This window comes from Corvus cornix, chromosome 3 (assembly GCF_000738735.6).
Source record: "Corvus cornix cornix isolate S_Up_H32 chromosome 3, ASM73873v5, whole genome shotgun sequence".
Lineage (NCBI taxonomy): Eukaryota > Metazoa > Chordata > Aves > Passeriformes > Corvidae > Corvus > Corvus cornix.
Window position 1 is genome coordinate 90,511,648 of NC_047056.1, and position 19,321 is coordinate 90,530,968.

A 19,321-nucleotide genomic window follows, 5' to 3' on the forward strand; every position below is an offset into this window, starting at 1 on the left:
GCATGCCTACAGTTGCTGTATCACTCCTTTAAAATGTTGCCATGCTCAGCACATCCTGGTCTCTCTGGCACTATAGCCAATTGCTTTGTAAAGCTTGCATCCTGAAAATCAAACTCTTACCCTCCAAAAGCCCAGACTGGCAACTATGGATGATCCCTAAATGGTGCTAGTTCCCAGACAGTGCCAGAAATTGCATGGTGGACCTCTGTCTGCCCCAAGGCAAATCTGTGCCAAGGATTGTGCAAGAGTTACACACAGTGGACAATTGAATTCCAGTCCTGATGCCATTTAGGGTTTTGGTCATATATATAGTCACAAAAGAGAACAACTTCCTGTGCATCAGCCACACAAAAGAGAGATTTTGCTGTCGTTCCTAGTACCATTTGTGGTGTTCCACAAATGGCATTCCATAATGATATTAAAGGATGTCTCTGGACATGAGATTTCAGAGGTTCTGGTCAGCTCTGAGTGTGCTGCTGATGTCCCTGGGGATTTGAGCTTGCGTGCTGGACAATAAAAAGGTATGTGGAGCAGTGACAGAAATAGCATACAATATTTCAACATAATTTTAAAAAGAATTGCGAAAGAAAAATTTCAAAAGTGTGGTGAAGATACAATTAAGTACCTTTGAAACCAGGTTTTTTTCACAATTTAATTCCTCATTTAATTTACATGGTATTTTGAAAATTAATTATTTCTGTAAGACTTGCTTGACTTGTTTTTAGAAGTTCTCTCTATAATCATATTGTACTTTAATCTGTACACATCAGGTAGAAGAAATGTCTTTTAGACATATTTATTTTTCTGCTTAATGGGAATGACTCCCTCTCCCTTTTTACCCTAAAGTAGTTTTTCTTCAAAGTTTAATAGCAACTGTAAAAAAAAGGCAGAATCACTACAATGCTTCCCTCCTGGAAATGATTGTTTTCATGACCTTTCATTATTTGTGAGTGTGTGTATTCTAGATTTTTCCTGAAAAAGAAGATATTGCATGGAACCTGAATTTCAGACCTAGGCAAGGATCAGAGTAGTTTGCTATGGCAGGAGCAGACTTGGGAAATGACAAATCCCAGGGTCTTCAGTAGGGAAGTGTAGTGTTTACAGGATGATGCTTCCTTCCTTTTTGGGCAGCTCTGCAGACAGCTGTGCTGAGGGGGTGTAAACCTCTGGCCATTCTTGCATATTTACAGCTCCTCAGAAGGAATTTTATTATCATCTAGCAAACAATGAAGGAGGGAGAGTTACTTCCTATACTGAGATGCATCAAGTGGCTTTAAACAAGATCAGGGTGTTTTCTAAGGTAAACTAAACAGCAGAAAATCTGTAGATAACTGTGACCAGACAGGCTGGAGTTCTGAACCCACTCCAAATGAGTGTGTTGGGTGGATCTTTGTAGCTTGGGAGAACAAGTGAGCATTTGCATAAGTTGAAGATGACTCTTCAGCTAAGACAGAAACCAAAGCTGATGTAGTACTTAAAGTATGACAATCATTTTTTCTTTCTGTGCTGTGAAGAAGCAACACTGAAACAGTCTCCTGAGGCAGATAATTTGTCATTTATCTTTTTTCTTTTGAAATATTGCACTATGAATTGAAACAGCCAGACATTCAGAAATAAAATCTTTTTTCTAATTTTTAAACATAAATGAATGATAGTGTTATACACATCGTATTTTTGCCAGCTTTCATGTTTGTCTGTTTACATTTTTTCTCCTTTGTTGTGTAGTGCAAGTGATATGTGGTAAGATTGCCAGAGGCAAGTGATGTGATTTGCTTCACATAGTCCATTCAAATGCATAAATGCTTATAGAAAGAAAGACTTTTTTTCTCTGATCAATGTTCATAGCAATTAAATTTTGCTTGCACTAAGAGTTGCAACAATAGGCAAGAATTTTTAATTTGATGTAGTATCTTTTCCTCTAAAGAATAAAACAAGTAAACAAAATAAAAGATTTAGCAGTATAACATGCATCTGTAGCAAAAGATAGATGCTAAGTTGAATGTCTTTTTAACAAAAGAAGTGTTGTGGCTTTACTGCTGGCAGATACATTGGACAGACAATTGCAAATGTGTTTTTATAAAAAGGAACTTTCATCAGAATAAGAGAAAAATATTTACATGACATTTTACATTTTTTGGCTCCCCACCTTAATGCTACCATTTAATTAGTCAATGCATTTGAAGGGAAGATTCTTATGGAGGCAGTGTAACATGCTAAGGTACTGTAATGTGATGAACATTATAAAATTGATTCAGCTATAATGGAACAGTAGAAGATGAGAAACTATCACACATTTTAAAAAATGTTTCTTGCATTATAATGAAAGTTGTGATGAAAATTTTAAGTAAAGATTCACTCTGCCTCGGGTAGCTAAAAAATGCCCTTTTTGATTGCATCTTCTTTGCTTATGTTACTGTAATTATTAACTGCATATTCCCATCCTGGAATTCTGCTCAAGACACTGTATTTTGCACAGTGCTACTTCCTTGAAATTATACAGATGAATGACTAAAACATATATTTCATAGCTGTTAAATGGGGGTTTTTTCCTTGGTTCTGAATCTTTGCAGTAGGTGCTGGATTTTCCAACAAGACCTTAGTGGTCCCATTTGTTAAATACATTTGTCTGAGTCTTGAATCAAATAAGGATGTGCACAGCCATTTGCAAGTTCACAGGCTATTTAGCGAGAATGAATTTTAAGAAAAAAATGCCAAAAGAAGTAAATTTTTTCTTGTTAAAAAAAATATAAAGGGAATAATCAAATTGCAAGCAAGCAGAAATATCTAGTACTTTATTATACCATCATGTTTACAAACGTTCTTTGTAATATTGCCATGACTTTTGCTTAACTAATTGGGAAACTAGCCTTTAGTTTCTCTAGAGAATGAGGTGTACAAGAATGAATACATTTGGTTTTGGTTTTGGGTTTTGTTTTATGGTATTTGATGGTGTTGTGTTTTTTTACCCTTGCAATGATTTTTCAAAACACAAATACCAGTGAAAAAAAAAACAACAAGTAGGATAGCTGCTGTAAATATTTTGTAAAATGTCCATCTGAAGCCCCTCAACCTCTAATAATTAGAAGCCATACTGTGGAGATTGACAGGGTAAATTTCCAGTTAATGTTTACACAACAAAACATATGCCCAGTACAATATCCTACACTGATGTTACTGAAACCAGAGTCCGGAAATGTACAGTGGAAACAAGATGTGGTACTTTTCTTGTGCCAACATAAACAGCAATTACAGCACAGTGTGAGAGAAGTCATAAGAAATACTACTGCATATCAGTAGTTCAACAAAGTCAGCACTTTTGTGTAATTGCAGGGGAAAAGGGCTGAAAAACATTGCAGATCTCAGCAAGAAATGGCCCTTTATACTTTTAAACTGATCCTTGATAAAACAATGCCGGGGTCATGAGAAGGCTACTCTGCCAATTTTGCTTCACTGTGGGATCCATTGACATCTGGCTGAGCTGCGGAAGCTGGAAAACTTCTTTAATATTCTCTTGACAGTAAAGTGGACATGTGGAAAACATTCTAATCTGTTAATCTTTGGTGCTCCTGAAGAAAAAGGACATTTGGCTTTATACTTTGTGATGATAAATATTGTCTCCAGTCTAGCTGTAAATAAGTTAAAAGTATTTGAATGGAGGATGCAGTTCTTATTTTCCATATATGGGAGAAGATGGATGTGCACCTGTGCAATCCAGATGATGTAACAAATGCCAGGAGTTTTTTTCTAAGTTTACCATACGTCTCGGAAATCCACTTTTCTTTGTGCTGAGTATGGTTTGTCAATGAATATTGGCGAGCAGAGTCTCTGAATCTCTGTATATCCTACATACTAAAGTAGAATAAAGTATTGTTTCACTCAGGGGATTCTGAAAATAGAATTAAGAGAGATTTGAAATAGTAGTTAAGTCTGAATAAAAAGTGCAGGTTTTATTTAACAGCATGAACTGTACAAACTATTTTTGGTTGACTCTAATATGGAGTGATAGTGGATGATGGAGATATATATATGTTCAGCTTGAGTAGGATGCACAATTGTTCATTTTTGTTGTGAGATTTATCTCCAGAAATGACAAAAGGAGTCTCTTGCATTAGAAAATAACTGCTATAAAATATATTATGTATTCCAAGTACAAAAAATCTATTATGTATATTAAAATAAATTTCAAAAGATACTATGGATTATGTAAAGACCAAACAAGAATTCAAAATTCTACATATCCTTGTAGAACATTCTAAAAGAATCTCAAAATTTGTAACAATGCATGAAGATAGCACTTTTCTACACTTGATGAAAGTTAGATTTCCCAGTTCTAAGTAACAAATTATATCATTGTAGCACATGCACTCTGTTGAAGATTTGTGACTTCTTTTAGAAAACTTTATCTTCTTTTTAAAAATAAGTAGCTTCAGGAATTAACAGAGCTCTTTCTTTTTTTAATTTCCCCCCTGTCCTCAGAAATAAACCCCATAACAATAGTTAAACCTGAAAGCAGACTTTTGTTCTCTGATACAGGCAGATCCCTTTCTTTCTGCCCATTTATTAATGAACTCTGTTATTTCATTTATTGTTATTGAGATCTACAAGATCTATGAACTCGAATTGCAGGTTAGAAATAATAATGATGATGATGATGATGATGATGATGACACAGTCTTGAAGTCCATACCTTTGCTCAAGCAAGCTCCCAGTGAATAATAATTTCAGCAAATTAAGAATTGATGCAAACCACTTTTGTGCAGTTGAGGCATTTCTTGGTCTGTATAAAATGTCATACTCTTCTAACAAGTTGAACTTTGTTGCTAGGAATTTATATCTTGCTTTTATAATCTCCTTGCCTAAAGAGATTGAAAGTGCATCAAAACCAGCTTGAAAATGGAAGGGCTAAAGATGAGATGAAGTTAGTGAGGAGCTTGACTTCTCTGGGATGTGCACAGAAATCAACACCTTCCTGGGGTTTCTGAAAGAGTTCAAAACTTAAGCTCAGCAAGCTCTTCCATTTAGTTTCACAGTACAGTTTGGGTCTCAAATGAGAAAAAATCTGTAGACAGAGTTTTGTGGTTCACTGTCTGGATGTCTCACATTACCCAATAGTTAAAAGTATTTATTTAGAAGGAAGGTGAGGAAAAACCTGAGCCCCAGGCAGGATAGTACCACTGCTTGATTACTCTATGTATCTATGTTTGGATGCATATGTGGAGGTTCTTACCTCCACTGTTGAATCTTGAGTCTTAGAAATCTCAATTTCTAAGTCTGCTGTATCTTTCTGGGATGGTTATTGAGATGGAAGGAAAAAAAGTTTGCCTGTAGCCTAGATATTTTTCCTGTTGTGTAGGTGAAATTGGAAGGAAAATGTTATAATAGCTACAATAGTAACCTGAGCAGCTATCTGGAAAGCATAGGTGCTGACATCAGAGGAGAAGCCTTAGAAACGTGAGGGAGGAACAGTCATTTACTTAAATTCTAATGTGCAACAGATAATTTAATGCATCGTTAATGCCACCATGTTTGGGATAGTAGCCAAAACCTTCAGCAGATGTTCTGGTATGTGGCAGAGACAAGGGAGACTTACCAACCCCTCTCTTGTTTTCTATATCATCTCATCCAGAAGAAGGTGGTATAGGTCTAGTTGACAAGGTATGAGTGGGAACAGTACTAAAAATCACTAATATTTGAAAAAGTCTTCTCAGTCTAAATGTGGAAGCTTGATATACACTTGAGATGGGAAGCACTGGGTGAAACTCATTTAGTTGTGGAAGAAAATGTCCTTGTAGTAGAAATAATGGGCATCAGTCTTAGCATCCATCAACTTAAATTGAGGTCTCACCTTTAGTCTGCCTTATATGTCCTTGGAGAAAGCTAAACAGAGGAAGACAGAGAAGAGGTTGATCTTAGTGTACATTTTCAGACACCCAAAGGATCCATTAGAATTCCTGATGTCATGCTGAGGTCCCTCCACCTATGCTGGTCTTTCCCAGCTCCAAGCCAAGGAGCCAGCAGTGGTTTTCAGACTGTGAAGATATGGTATGGGTGATCACCCCCAGACCTGACACTTCGGTAGGACTCCACAGTACATCTCGAGATGAGCCCTTGGGACATGCGGGAGCTCCCCATTTTTGCTGAGTGGCAGGTGGGTGTGGTTTCAGAGATAATGTGAAAGAATAGAATGAAAGTCAAAACAAAGTGGTTTTCATGGGTGGGTGATGTTCCTGACTCTAGGGGAGGCAGGTGCTGCTGTGTGAAGGCTCAGGCTGAATTGAAGTCAGATGGGATTTTAAATGCTGTTACTGTTTTTTTCCTTTAGATACCCTGATGCTGGTACAATGGCATGCTACTGTGGAATGAAAATAGTTCTGCTCTACTTCCTCTCTGTTTTTATAAATGTTGTCTTTGCTATGAATTTATTTTAAAACAATAGATGTTTTCTGCCACCCATTTATTTTGTTTGCTCACATTGGTACAACGTAGTGTCCACTGCCACTTAGTGCATAATGCTGCAAGTGTTCTGGTTATATGAAGTGAGGGAAATTACACCTTCAGGAACAATTTGGTCACCCAGCTTAAGCTGAAGAGTGACTCAACACAAATTGGTCTTCCAGTAACTAGAAGGGTTGGGAGTTGGCAGAAGCTAACAAGGACAAAAAACCCAGATCGAAAGAATTTGTAGTTTCTTTCTTAAGTACAGATACCAGTAAAAGGGGTACATAAGATAGATCAACTTCATTATGTGTTCCATGAATGTAGGAAAAAGGGGCCTTTTCAAATACTGTGACGTTTGGGTCGTATTTGCCATTTTCATTGATAGATTCACGTTTCACATTTGCCACGTGCACTTCAAATACTAGACCTTTCAAATCAGTGCCTTTCCCTAATTCTTCATAGTAGCACTCTGCCCTTTTCAGTATTGTAGTTCACAGAGAAGTGCACTGTCTGCAGCCTGCATCTCAAACATTGATTTTTACCTATTCTGGCCTTCATTCAGCTCATTCTCAGCTGATGTCCCATATTATGATAATTCAGCCATTTTATTTTAGTGGGCATGTGTCTACTCAGCTTATCCTCTGTGAGCCATCCATGGAAGTAAGTGGATATTTTCTTCTTTCTTCATTGGACCTTGACTGTCAGCAGCTCCAAACATTCTCTGTCCAGTCCCAGCTAAACTTGCCTCTCCCAAAGCTACCCTCGGTAACTTTACCATGGAGTTAAGTAGTCATTTATCTCCCCTGTCCATTCAAAGCCCTCTGTTTATTTTCCAGTTTACTTTTATTCATTTACACTGGCATGTAGCATATGAGAAAAAACCTTGTTACCTGACTACATGTAGGGAACAAGCAATCTGGCACAGCTGTTGCACTTCTGGACTAGACAGCCTACCTCAAAGCTTCCCTTTGCCTTTTCTGTCTAGTTCCCCCTTTCCCTCCAGATCCCAAGATTATTATTTTCTCTGCTCTATTTCATTGGTCTTCTGACTGTGTCCAAACTTTTGTTGATAGAACAAGTATCTCATGTTTATAGGTCTGCTTATTTTATGACATAGTAAGCAGATAAACTGTTGAACCATCACAGGTTTGCTTGAGAGCAGCAACTTCTGCTGAAAGGCATCTGGGGCAGTAGCTACTTACTTTGAGTCAGCAGCAGCATCTGGCAATACCCCGGCTTGCCTGGGGAGGGAAGGAAGGGAGACTGGAAAGTCACTTACTGTTTTGATGATCATTGCGTCTCCATGGGTTCCAACAAGACCTTGGCATGCCTCCTGCTCCCCCTGCAGCTTTGTGATCCTTAGCAAGGGAGAGCTCGAGTTGTGCACAGCCCCACACCAGCAACCCCCAGTGTTTTTTAAATAAAAGAGTGCACATATTCCTGAAAGGAGCACAATAAGCCTGCATAGGCGATAAGAAAAATCATTTGTGACCATCTGTTTCACAATATTAATTGTGTTATGGCATAGGATTTTTATTAGCTTTCCAAAATCTCAAAACCACTCTTGTGTTGAATGGAATTGATTCCCCCTAAACATACATGTATGTTCTCTGAAGAACTGGATCTGCAACACAGATCTCACTGCTCAAGCCCACCAGAGAGGCTTTTTGTGATACATTGTCAGTCAGAGACACAGATTTTCCAACTCAGTCTCAGCAAAATTGCTTCATAGTTCTTTGTTTAGGTTGAGAGAAGGAGCATGGTCAGCTGCTGCTCTCTTGACCCTTGGGCATTTTAACCCCCAGACTGACCAGCTCCTGACAATAAAGTGGAACTTCCCTAAGCTTGTAAGTAAGTCCAGACTGGGATCTCTTAAGATCAGTATCCCCCCCACCGCATTTGAGAGTGCAAAGCTACAAGAATATCTCCAAGAAACTCATGTAAAAATTATTGAATATTAGCATAACAGAGTGTTTTTCTTCCCCAAAACTTGTTCCCGGAAGTGGCCAAGCCCATTTTTCACTAAAACTTTCAAAACAATCCAGTCTGAGGCAGAGACAAGGTACAGAAAATATAAGTTCCAGCAGTTAAAGGCTGACAAAGTAATAAACAACTGAAAGTAGTGCCTTATGATGGAAAGTGTTAGGGAACTTTAACTCTAGATGTCATTGCCAGCTTTGCTTATAATAAATGTGTCAGTAGCAATATGAAAAGATGTGTACAATAAGTTAAAGGAATGCAGTATTAACCTATTTTATGTGGCACGTCTGCCCACAAATTGCTTGCATCTCAATATGTTTTGGGAGAAAAGGATTTTTTTTTTTTTCCCCTGCTGAATGTATTAATTTTCAAACGACGTGAACTGGGAAATTAGAGCTTTTAATGTAACAGTGACACCTTGTGGTCAGTAGGGATGGCGTTAACTCTGAAAAGCACTTTTGTGATGTGTTAACCTTTAGCAAGAGCAGAGAAAAAAAGAAGCAGGAAGGAAATGCGGGTAACTTTCAGGGATTTCCACAGAGAGATGTTATCCCATTTTATTGCCTTATATGTAGAAATTTATGCTTCTAGTTTCTTAAATACCAAAGTAATACTTATTTGCACACATTTATTTTATTGAAATACAGGAGAATGGCAAGCTTTGATTTTAGACAACTTGACTATGTAAATTAGGGAAGGGTCTTTGTGGGCACTGAACATTACACAGCGTTGCTGGCATGGTTTTTTATGTTTCTGTGGTTACCTCTCTGTCTCTCTACAGGAGAGGGTGTTTCTGTCAGTGGCACACCATGTAGTAGTGGGTAGCAGACTGATGCCAGAGAGACACATTAATATGACAGAACCACACCATTCCAAGAGTGCCAGCTAGGCACTGACTGGGCTGCAGGATTAAATAGCTTGTGCTGCCTTTTATGTGGGCAACCTTTGACCTGACATATGTGGGTTCTCCTCTTACTTCTTCCTGCCAGCCTTCTCCCTTCCTTGAACAAATGCTGAACTAATGCAGCTATTCTTTGCCATACCTCCATGCACCTATATCTAAGACATTGGGCAGTGAACTGCACAACACTGTGGCCCCTAGACTTTGTGGCACAAATCTTTTCCTGTTTAATGCATACCTGGTATCCTTGATATTATGGTTTCAAAATCTCATTGTTTAGAAGAAGCCTAATTTATGAAAGACCTGATTAATAGCTTCTGATTTATGCCACATACATTCCTGGAGTTAGTGATGCTGACCTTGCCATTTTTAAGAAAGGAACAAAGTTAAACTTCTGCCAGACAAACCAGGTTTAAAGATCAGTAAGAAAAGAGACTGACTGTCCCAACAAAAAGTTATGGGGAGCTAGTAAAGCAAACTGAGAAACATGAAGCATTTATTATTCACTGGCAATAATGGTTTCCTGTTAAAATTGGCTGTTTGACAAAGGTGATGAATTTAATTCCTTGCTTTCTCATTGGGGTATTAGGAAGTTAGCATAGGACAGGAGCAAAAAGTCCTATGCCTTCTCTAGAGAGAAAGCTAAAGCTAGCCAAATCTAAAGTTTGGAAGGTGTTCAGGGACCACTGTCAGGAATTTAGTGATTATCAAAAAGTGTCAAAAAATATTGAAGTATTGTAGTTTTCCTGGAAGCCAAGTCATTGTTCACCCTCACACATGTCCATATGTAAGCAGCTTGGTGTATGCTTATCTAGGACATATCCTATGAAAGAGCTGCAGTACAACTTCTCAGAAATGTCAGCACAATTTAGTGCCTGTCAGGAAGCGACAGTGAGACTGTTGCCTTTTTAAACATCATATTGACAGTGAATTTTTTGCAAGCTTGGATTGCTAAAACTCATTGTCTCCTGTAAAAGTCTGACAAATATTTGACATGTGATGAAGGAAAAGACCTTGTTTTACTTATTTTGTCAATTCTTACATTTTCTTTTAGACCTGCTTGTGCTTTTAATGGCTGCAAAAGCAGAACAGCTTCATAGCTGCTCAAGTTTGCAGAGAAGTTATTTATTAGGTGCTACTTCAGACTCTGTGTTTGGACAGGCTGGGCTGTAATATCAACCTCCAAATTAGTTAGTAGCGCTGCTGAAGGATGCTTTCCAACATCTGTTTTTAGCACTGTTAAATTGGAGCTTAGAGTATGGATTATTTTAGGATTTTTTTGAATGGGGCCGCACTGAAGATGAACTGCAATGATTCTGCACTTGAGTCAGCAAACACATTATAATTGACTGCACAACATGCATGAGCAGACAGATGCAGCTGACCTTGCTGCTGAAATAGTAGTACCTTGCAGTAGAGATCATATCAAAAGCATCATGAAGAGAACTTTAAAAGACATTTTCTTAAAGGAGAGACACCTTCTCACTGCATATTAAGACCACGGATTTGAAGAACTGTCAGATTTGGAGGTCAGTCAGGGCTGCTGTATTATATATGCCATTTTAAGACCTTTTCTACCACTGGCTTAATGTTCAAATAGCAAATACATCCTGATAGAGATACAATTTTAGAGGCTTAGTCTTTATACACTGTTTCTGGGAAGTAAAGGATTAAGTGTCCTGTGCTAGGGTTAAAGCCAACCACCCAAGGATGCTACCTAAGTGAAGGTGTGATTAGACCTCCTCCATTTTATATTTAGCCATAATAGTCAATGATTTTAAAGACAGAACAATTATCACTGTCAATCAGGTGGAGGTTACTGCTCCCACTGCTTAGCCAGCAGAAGGCATCAGGGTTTTATATGCTCTTGCATCTATGATAAGATAAATTGTCTGAGTTACTCCAGCGTCTGGTGTGGGTACTTTGAATAACTCAGACAAGGCTGCCTGAGAATACAAGGGTGTGGTTAGACAAAGATAGGTGTTTCACATTACCTTCAAGTTGCTGTGATATCCTTTATCTGTCCAAATCGTCACCAGCACTTTCACCAAACAATTATAAGCAACCTGTACCTCACTGTTGCAAGATTTGCCCTGCAAATTCAGAATTACTGTGGTATCACTAGTGTTTGTACAAGGACATCAAGAATTAATATGTATATGTATTCAATGCCTTTAGAAAACATGCCTTTTAATGCTGGAAGGATACTGTTCTTGTTTTTGCTTGCAGTGAGTGCCCTGTGAAGGACTGGAGGAGGCTACTGACAAACCTTTTTGGCTGTTTTTTACCAAATACAATTTAGTTGATATTTCCACCCATTTTTGCAAAAGGATAAGCATTTAATGTGATAATTTGCTGGGATTAGAAAGTGACTGTTTATATGCTACTGAAGCTGTTTCTGAGTCTGCTGATGCTCCTTGGGAATTTAACAGCCATTATGTACCTCACCACATTATTTGCCTATAGCTTTTATCCCCATGCAAATGTTACTGAAAATAAGTACATGAAGAAGAATGCTCTAGCAGTTATGACTTAACCTTACAGATTGGGAAAAACTCCATGAAAGACACTGTCTTTTACCTTTTCATCTCTGAAACAATAATTTCTGATGCAAATCTTAAAATCAGACTGAGAGAGCAGGCTTAGTAGTGGGATCATGCTTGTATCATTACCTGTGCATCCACATGTCAGACACCCTTTTCTGCAGACCTTCACCATACTCTGAATCTTTCCAATAGGAAGCTTTAAGTCTGTCTCTGCATGGACACTTGCAAGCTGAAAGCTGCCACTGTGGAGCTTGGAGCAATGACTTCTAGAGTAAATGCATGAATCCTAGCAGCTAGTACAAAAAGAGACAGAATTTCCAGCTGTCACAAATGCATATCCTCTGTGTACTGGACACAGATGTGCTGTATAACACATTTTCTGACTGATGGGTTACACAAACAAAGAGTGTGACAAGCGACCGAAATGCAAAACGTGCACTTTGGTGATTGACTCTGTAAGTCACAGATTAGTGTACTTTAAGGTACAGTAGCTCTTTTTAGAGACTCTCATTGTGTGAGCAGTATTAAATAGTGTTGTCTTGCCTGTCACAGTTATGCACCTCGACTCCTTTGAGGTATTTATTACAGGCTTTGAGCAGCTACCTAGCTCAAGATAATATTCTCTGTTCAAGAATAGGACCTGGGACAACACTTCATTCTTTATTATTGCTCTTCAGAAATGTTGGACTTTGAAAGAGACTGTAAAGCCAATGATAAAACTATGGAAAGCACCATTAAAACTAGAAGCAAGTACAAAAAAATACTAGAACTAAAAAACCAACTAATAGGTATATTTGGAAAGGGGACTTAGCAACTGCAACATGCAGGACATATCATCGCCTAGCTTGCCAGCTAGTTGTGTGCATGTCTGTGAAGGAGAAGCTCAGGCTTCCAGACCAGCCTGCAGGGACAGGTAGGTTCCTCAGAAGGGAAATCAGCAATCTGTGCAGTCAGGCCTCTAAGCCAAACTTACTGACTTGCATATGAGTAAGAGGCATGGTTTAATCTCTGAATCTCTCTGTACCCAAAGTCAGAGTTTTGAAAATTTATCTATGCATAGGAACTCCTGTCCTGAATTTCAGTCTGCCTGACCTGTCCTTCTACAGTTTGGGGGTATGTCTGTCTAAATTATTCCTGCGGGGAAGGGAACCCTCTAGTGTGCTTAAGGCAGAGAGGAGCTTGTGTCTTTGAAGACCTAATAATTGTTCAGCCTGATTCCCTTGTCTGCTTCTGATTATCTGTAGAGCCTAAATGCCTCCAGAGGCAAGGGGAAGACTGAAGAGCTTTCTCTGACAAGGGAGACCCAGTGTCCTGGCTCACATACCTAACATGTTGTAACAAAAAAAGATTACTTTCCAGTTTCAGCTTTATTTTAAAACTAAATCATAGAGAGAAGAGGATGCAAGAGCTCACTAAACAAATCAGTGGAAGTCACTGGCTCGTTTCTTTTTCCCCCTCCCTTGTAAGTCTCCTAAAGAAGGCTTTATTCTATAGGAAATGTAATATTATGTCCTGGGTGGAGTTGGTAACTGGTTTACTATTTTTTATCATGAATATGCTGAGGGGATCAGAAGAGAGAAGACATTTGAATGCAGCAGGAAGAAAACAAAAAGCAAAAAATTATGAATTTACAACAGCTGATTGTTTTTTCAAGCCTTGATTTAAGGCTAGTTTAAATGAGAAAACTTAACACTGTGCACCAACTATTGCCTTAAAAATATTCCAAGTAAAGCTCAGAACTAATGTGTATCTATGGAGAACTTCCATTGATTGTTTTTTTGCATGAAAGCCTTTGCAATACTAGATGCAGGTTATTTATAAACATCATATTGAAAGATAAAGAGAGAAAAGACTTAAACCTCAGTTTGTCTCTGAAACAGCAATCATCTTATCTGCCAAAGTCACATGTAATGGACTGTTAGTTCTTTGTTCCATATCCTGTGTTTGAAAAGTCTTACCTTATAAAGATGTCAGGGCTAAAGCCATTATAAGGAATTTCCTTCAAGGAACACATCCATTTGTGGAGAAATGCATATTTTATGCATGGTAACTAATACATATGGCCTGCCATTTATGAAAAATTATAAATAATACTCTGTGCTGATGCTTGATGCTTCATTTTTGTGTTGTTATTTTCCAGATGGGAGTTGCTGTAGTGGATTCATCTGTTGCAGGACTTGGTGGTTGTCCCTATGCAAAAGGTGCTACTGGAAATGTAGCCACAGAGGATGTGATATACATGCTGAATGGTCTGGGGATCAACACAGTAAGATATTTTTTATCTTTCTACTTAAGACTTTAAGGAAAACAAAAATATTTTTCCAGGAAATGTACGATACATACCTGACAATAACCTATGCTGTACAATAAAATATTGAGGGCCCATAGTAGTTTTTGCAAACTCAGTGCTTTAATATGGCTTGACATGTAACAGGAATGATGTTGTTTTCATTAGCAGTTTAGAGTAGAAATGGTTTGTGCATTTAACATAGTTTTAATAATCCCCTTCTTCTTACCTGGAGCTATGAGGAACTTAGTAGCAGCTGCTTTGTGTCACTGCTCTGCCTCAGTAACCACAAAAAATTCAGTACTGTAGACATTGCTCAAGAAGGCTGGTCATCTCTGCAGTGGAAAGACTGAGCAGACTTCAGTTTCTGTCACAGTTCTGGATTTGGCTCATAGTGCTTACTAATTTGTTGTCAATTTTTCTGACTTAAAAGTTGAAAAAAATTGTGATGTTTGGAGCCCAGGCACAGGACACGGATATTTCTCAAGTATCCACTTAATATATTTCAAAATTGTAAAGAACCTGTTACTGGCTAGGAGGCTTCACAGTCATTTTTATTACTAGCTCTGTTCTTGGAGGAGAGAGCAGAGCAGCTTATCTGCACTGAGCTGCACTTTAATGAACCTTACCAGTGAGAATCCACACTTCAAGAGCACACATTTAGTACCCCTGGCTTGGTTGGCATGTTAATTATTCTGTATTCCTACTGCCTTCTTCAATAAATGTGCTCTTTGGTCCTTCTGTCGGTCACCATTGTTCTGAATATGTGGCATAAGAAGTTTGTGCTAACTCAGGCATTGCAGTAACTTTATGTTTAATTTAGACATAGACTTGGAGAGTCAAATTCAAAGAAGAACATATAAAAAACTGCCAAAACTACAAAGTGTGTGGTTTGCATTTAAACTACTGCAGAAAGAAATATAAATGTCTGATGTCTGAAATAGTAAGATTTGAATTATTGAGGAGCTCATTGGAACTTATCACTTGCTTGTAGGCTGCAGTTCTGTGTGGTGTACCTGCTGATGGAGTTCCTTGACATGAAAGGATTACATTTCTGAATTGCACATTTTCTGGGTACTGTTAAAGCATATTCAGTGCCTTACAGAGTTCCCTGTAAGCACTTATCTGCTCTTACTTGCTTTTTAGGGAGTTCAGGGTAGATGTCAGACACATGTTTAGGAAAGGTTCTATCACAAGTGTCCACTGTATGAGTGGACTCTGTTTTGAACCGTTTGTACACACTTTTCTTCATGAAGGAGATGTTTATTCTTTTGTAACAACACTATTCTTTGAAATAAGGAGGAGAAAGCATGCATTTTACTTTACATTGCTGTGCACCTTAGACTTAGGCTTTCAGTGTAGTCTTTCCTTGGGCAAAATACTCATTGACCTTTCCAACTGACTCATAGCAAAAGGAAGCAATTAAGCAAAAATAGTCTGATTACATGAAATATACTCTGTCCCAGGCTTCTTGATAAAATTGATTAATCTGTTAACAATCTGGTGGCCAAGAAAGAATCCAGCTTGTCCTAAAGGCTGACACCAAATCCCATTGAGACAATCTCACCATCAAATGCTTAGTTCTTCTTTTGTTTGGTTTGGTGGTGGTTTTATTTAGGTTTTGTTTAATTTTAGATTTTAGATTATGCAATAGCAAAACACAAGGCTTTGCTTTTTGAATCCTTTCTGGCTCATTAAATGAAGAGTGTTTTACTGCATGAGAGACCTGGAGCCTCAAAGTTATTACCATAATATACGAGCTTTTGTCTTTATAATGTCTTTATTTATGTCTTTGGTTGTTTTTGGTACTGTTGCCAATTCTGTGAAATCATTATTGCAGAAAACTATTAATATGTTTCTTTTTTGTGTAATGGCACAAAATGAAATTGTAATTGCTAATGTTGTCCATTTGCAAGGAGCACTTTCTCATGTTCATTTCAACTATCCACTAAAGTTTTCCGTTTGTTGACTGAACTCACCTTAAGTGTCAGGCAATATTGGACATTATTTAATCATACATTATTTTAGCTCAGGTGGTCAGAGTTGGTTATGGTGCTCATAACACCAAAGTAGCAGGTTCCACCCCCATATGGGCCATTCACTTAAGGATTGGACTCTGTGATATCTGTGAATTATTGAGTTCAGATTGACTAGATACATCAAAATAATAATTGATGCTTTTTCTATACTGTTCTTCAGAACACATAAACAAGAAGTGACCTGTGAAATGAATCTTTGACAGACTAAATGTGAAATAATTTTTAAGTCAATGGGAATGACAAGATTTTGCCTTCTTGCAGAAGCTTTTCTGATTTAAGGCACTTATCCAAGTTTATAAATAATATTGGAGGCAGTTTTGAGTTATTTTGGGGGGGAAATTCATTCCTTGGTGTGAAGGAGTAATTCTGGATATATGGAATGATTACCAACTATACTTAGTAAGCATATTCTGGGTATCTGAAGACACATTATTTTGTGGACAACCTTACAAACACCTATTCCCATCCCATTCCCATCTGTGAGTCACACTCCTGAATGCTGGGTTGTGTGCCCTCATGGTAATCCTCTTTGGTTCACAACACTTTTATTGAGGAAGACAGTATAAAAAGCACAGATACATGTATTCCATTTAATGAATGTGAACTGTGAAAGTATGTTTCTTTATCAACACATATCACATTATGCAGTATCACAGTGATGAAAACATGAATATTTTGTAGTTTGGGGAGTTTATTTTGACATCTTCCATAATCTAACTACCAGCTACATCTGTGGGGGTATGTTGCTCATTTCTTCCTTTTTAAAAACACAGATGGATTAAAATTTTTTAGATTATGTTATGTGCAATAGCACTTTACAAACTAAACCTAAGTAATGGCCCATAAAGGATAAACAGAATAAGCTGAAATTACCCTTGTTATAACTGTATTAAAATGAGATAGTTATAAAAGGATGTCTTTGAATTATGTAGTTTAGATGGTGCTAAATATTAGAGCTGATTGGAAGCTCCAAAACATTTTTTTTTCAAATTAAAAATGTTTTTGATTACATTTCTGCTCAGTGATTTCTATTCTCATTAACATTTTTAGCCAATTCCAAGAATGAAAAAAGCAAAGTTTACCACAGAACATGGAAATAAGTGCTAGATCCAGTTTAAGAATTAAGTATTTAAATCAGGTTTTGGTCTGAACATTAGTACATCAATCTGGGAGTGTGATGGAAGTGTATTTCTGGTGCAATACAACTTGTACTATTTAATGGAGAGTGACACCCTTCTCCCAGCTTTGTATGACTGCTCACTGTATTGGTACTTCAAAGTCCCCTATTGCATCCTTTCTACAGGAACTTTACTGGCTTCTACATTGCAATCTTTGGAGCAAGTACTTACATCACTTATATGATCTAACTTTAAAAATTCTACTATACATGAGAAATAAAGGAGACATAATGAAGTGGGTTTGCCTCTTTAATCAGTGATCTGATTTAATTTTAGCAATCAAGCAGCACTGATACGTACCTTAGTTACAAAATAGTTGCTCAAGGGACATGTTTTTTTGGCATGGGCAGATCAAGCAGTTGTGAACTTTTGCTCAGCTGTGCTATCACTGTAAATTGTAATTTTGTATTGAAATGGACTCCTTCCAGAAAGAGATTATAGTTATTCAAGACAATACAGGAGCCTGTTTCTCCTGCATTCAGTTGCCAATGCAAGTGTGTTTCCTCCATTTTCCTGAGCTGCAAGGAGGGTACTTGCAAGCATGAAGTTTTATAGTGTTGGATGATAAATAAGTATAGCATATATTTAGACACTATATTTTTCTTCTAGCTTCTAATTGTAATTCCAGTCCTTTATTCCAGATTCTTTTGGGGTTGAAAGATATTACTCCAGTATTTTGTCCACTGCTGATGGACACTACTCTCGATGTAGTAGAACCTTTCAAACAACTGGAAGCTGTAACTATCTGTAAATCACTGTAGCTTTACTGATCCCCATTACTGACCTATAACATGAATCAGGCCCTTTGTTTGCAAAAATTAGACCCTGGAGCAAAAAACTTGGAGTCTAAGCATTTTCAACATGTGCATTTATTATTCTTCACATTTTTCATCTCTTTTTTTAGGGAGTAAATCTTCATGCTGTGATGGAAGCTGGAAACTTCATCTGCACAGCTTTGAACAAGAAAACAAACTCAAAGGTTGCACAAGCTTCCTTCAGTACTGGAACTATCAATTAGATGGATTTTTCTTTTTGCAGCTTGATTACATTTCCCATTTACCTTGAACAAGGGCATTTGCATCAGGAAAAGAAGCAAGAAAACCATTGCATCAAAGAAGCAAAATCGAACCCATACATAATTTTTTTTATGGGAAGAGTTATTGTACTGTACTGTCTTGTCAACAATTGTTTGATATGTCAGTAAGAAATAAATGACTGAAGTACAGAATCCCGTATGTGGTACTTCTACAGATGAGAAAAATGTATAAACACCAGGACATTTTACCATGTTTTAAATTGAATTTTTAGTTCTTTTCAGGAAAACTGGGTAGAAGCAGTGAGTACATAGTTAAATTTTAATCAAGATGATTTCAGAACAGTACAAGTATTTTCAGTAGTTTATGAGATCTCACACAATATGTGGCCATTCTATTATGTATTTTATTTATCTGAATTCTTGCTTTTCATTTGTCAAGTCACTGTTATGAACATGGAGCCAAATCTGAATTCACTGTAAGAATTTTTTAGCAATAGAACTTTTTAAAAATTTTGTTTAACATCTGTTAAATTATGGATAACTTTATCTTGTTCCAAGACATTGTGGTGAATGGCACTCTGCCAGATCCTTCAAATCCTCCTGCAAATTTCCTTATTTGTTACATATGTTAAATTTGTTGTAGTTTCCTTTTTTGGTCAACTTATTAAAACCTAATTATATGAAACAAATAAAAATCAGCAAGTTTTTCAACATCATTCAGGTTCAGAGTAGTGTAGAAGGGGCTACATTTTCATCCAAGGTTTCATCAATTAGATTTTTCATTCTCTAGGCTATGAATTGATATTCTCATTCATAAGTCACGAGCTTTTTAGGGTAATAGTATTCTGCTGGACTAGCTTACACAAAGGAAACCACTTACAATTTTTTTCTGTGCTCTGCTGATAATGACATTGTT

The 19,321-nt window shown here is 37.4% G+C and overlaps 1 protein-coding gene across 1 annotated transcript in view; it reads left to right on the forward strand.

The window, feature by feature from the left end:
- The window catches only part of HMGCLL1 (3-hydroxymethyl-3-methylglutaryl-CoA lyase like 1), a 77,872-nt gene extending 58,751 nt beyond the window's left edge, over positions 1–19,121 (forward strand). The window contains exons 8-9 of the mRNA XM_039568753.1: positions 14,006–14,131; positions 18,274–19,121. Coding sequence (XP_039424687.1) covers positions 14,006–14,131; positions 18,274–18,387 — 240 coding nt within the window. The 3' untranslated portion in view covers positions 18,388–19,121. The remainder of the gene's footprint in view (positions 1–14,005; positions 14,132–18,273) is intronic.
- Positions 19,122–19,321: the final 200 nt, after the last annotated feature.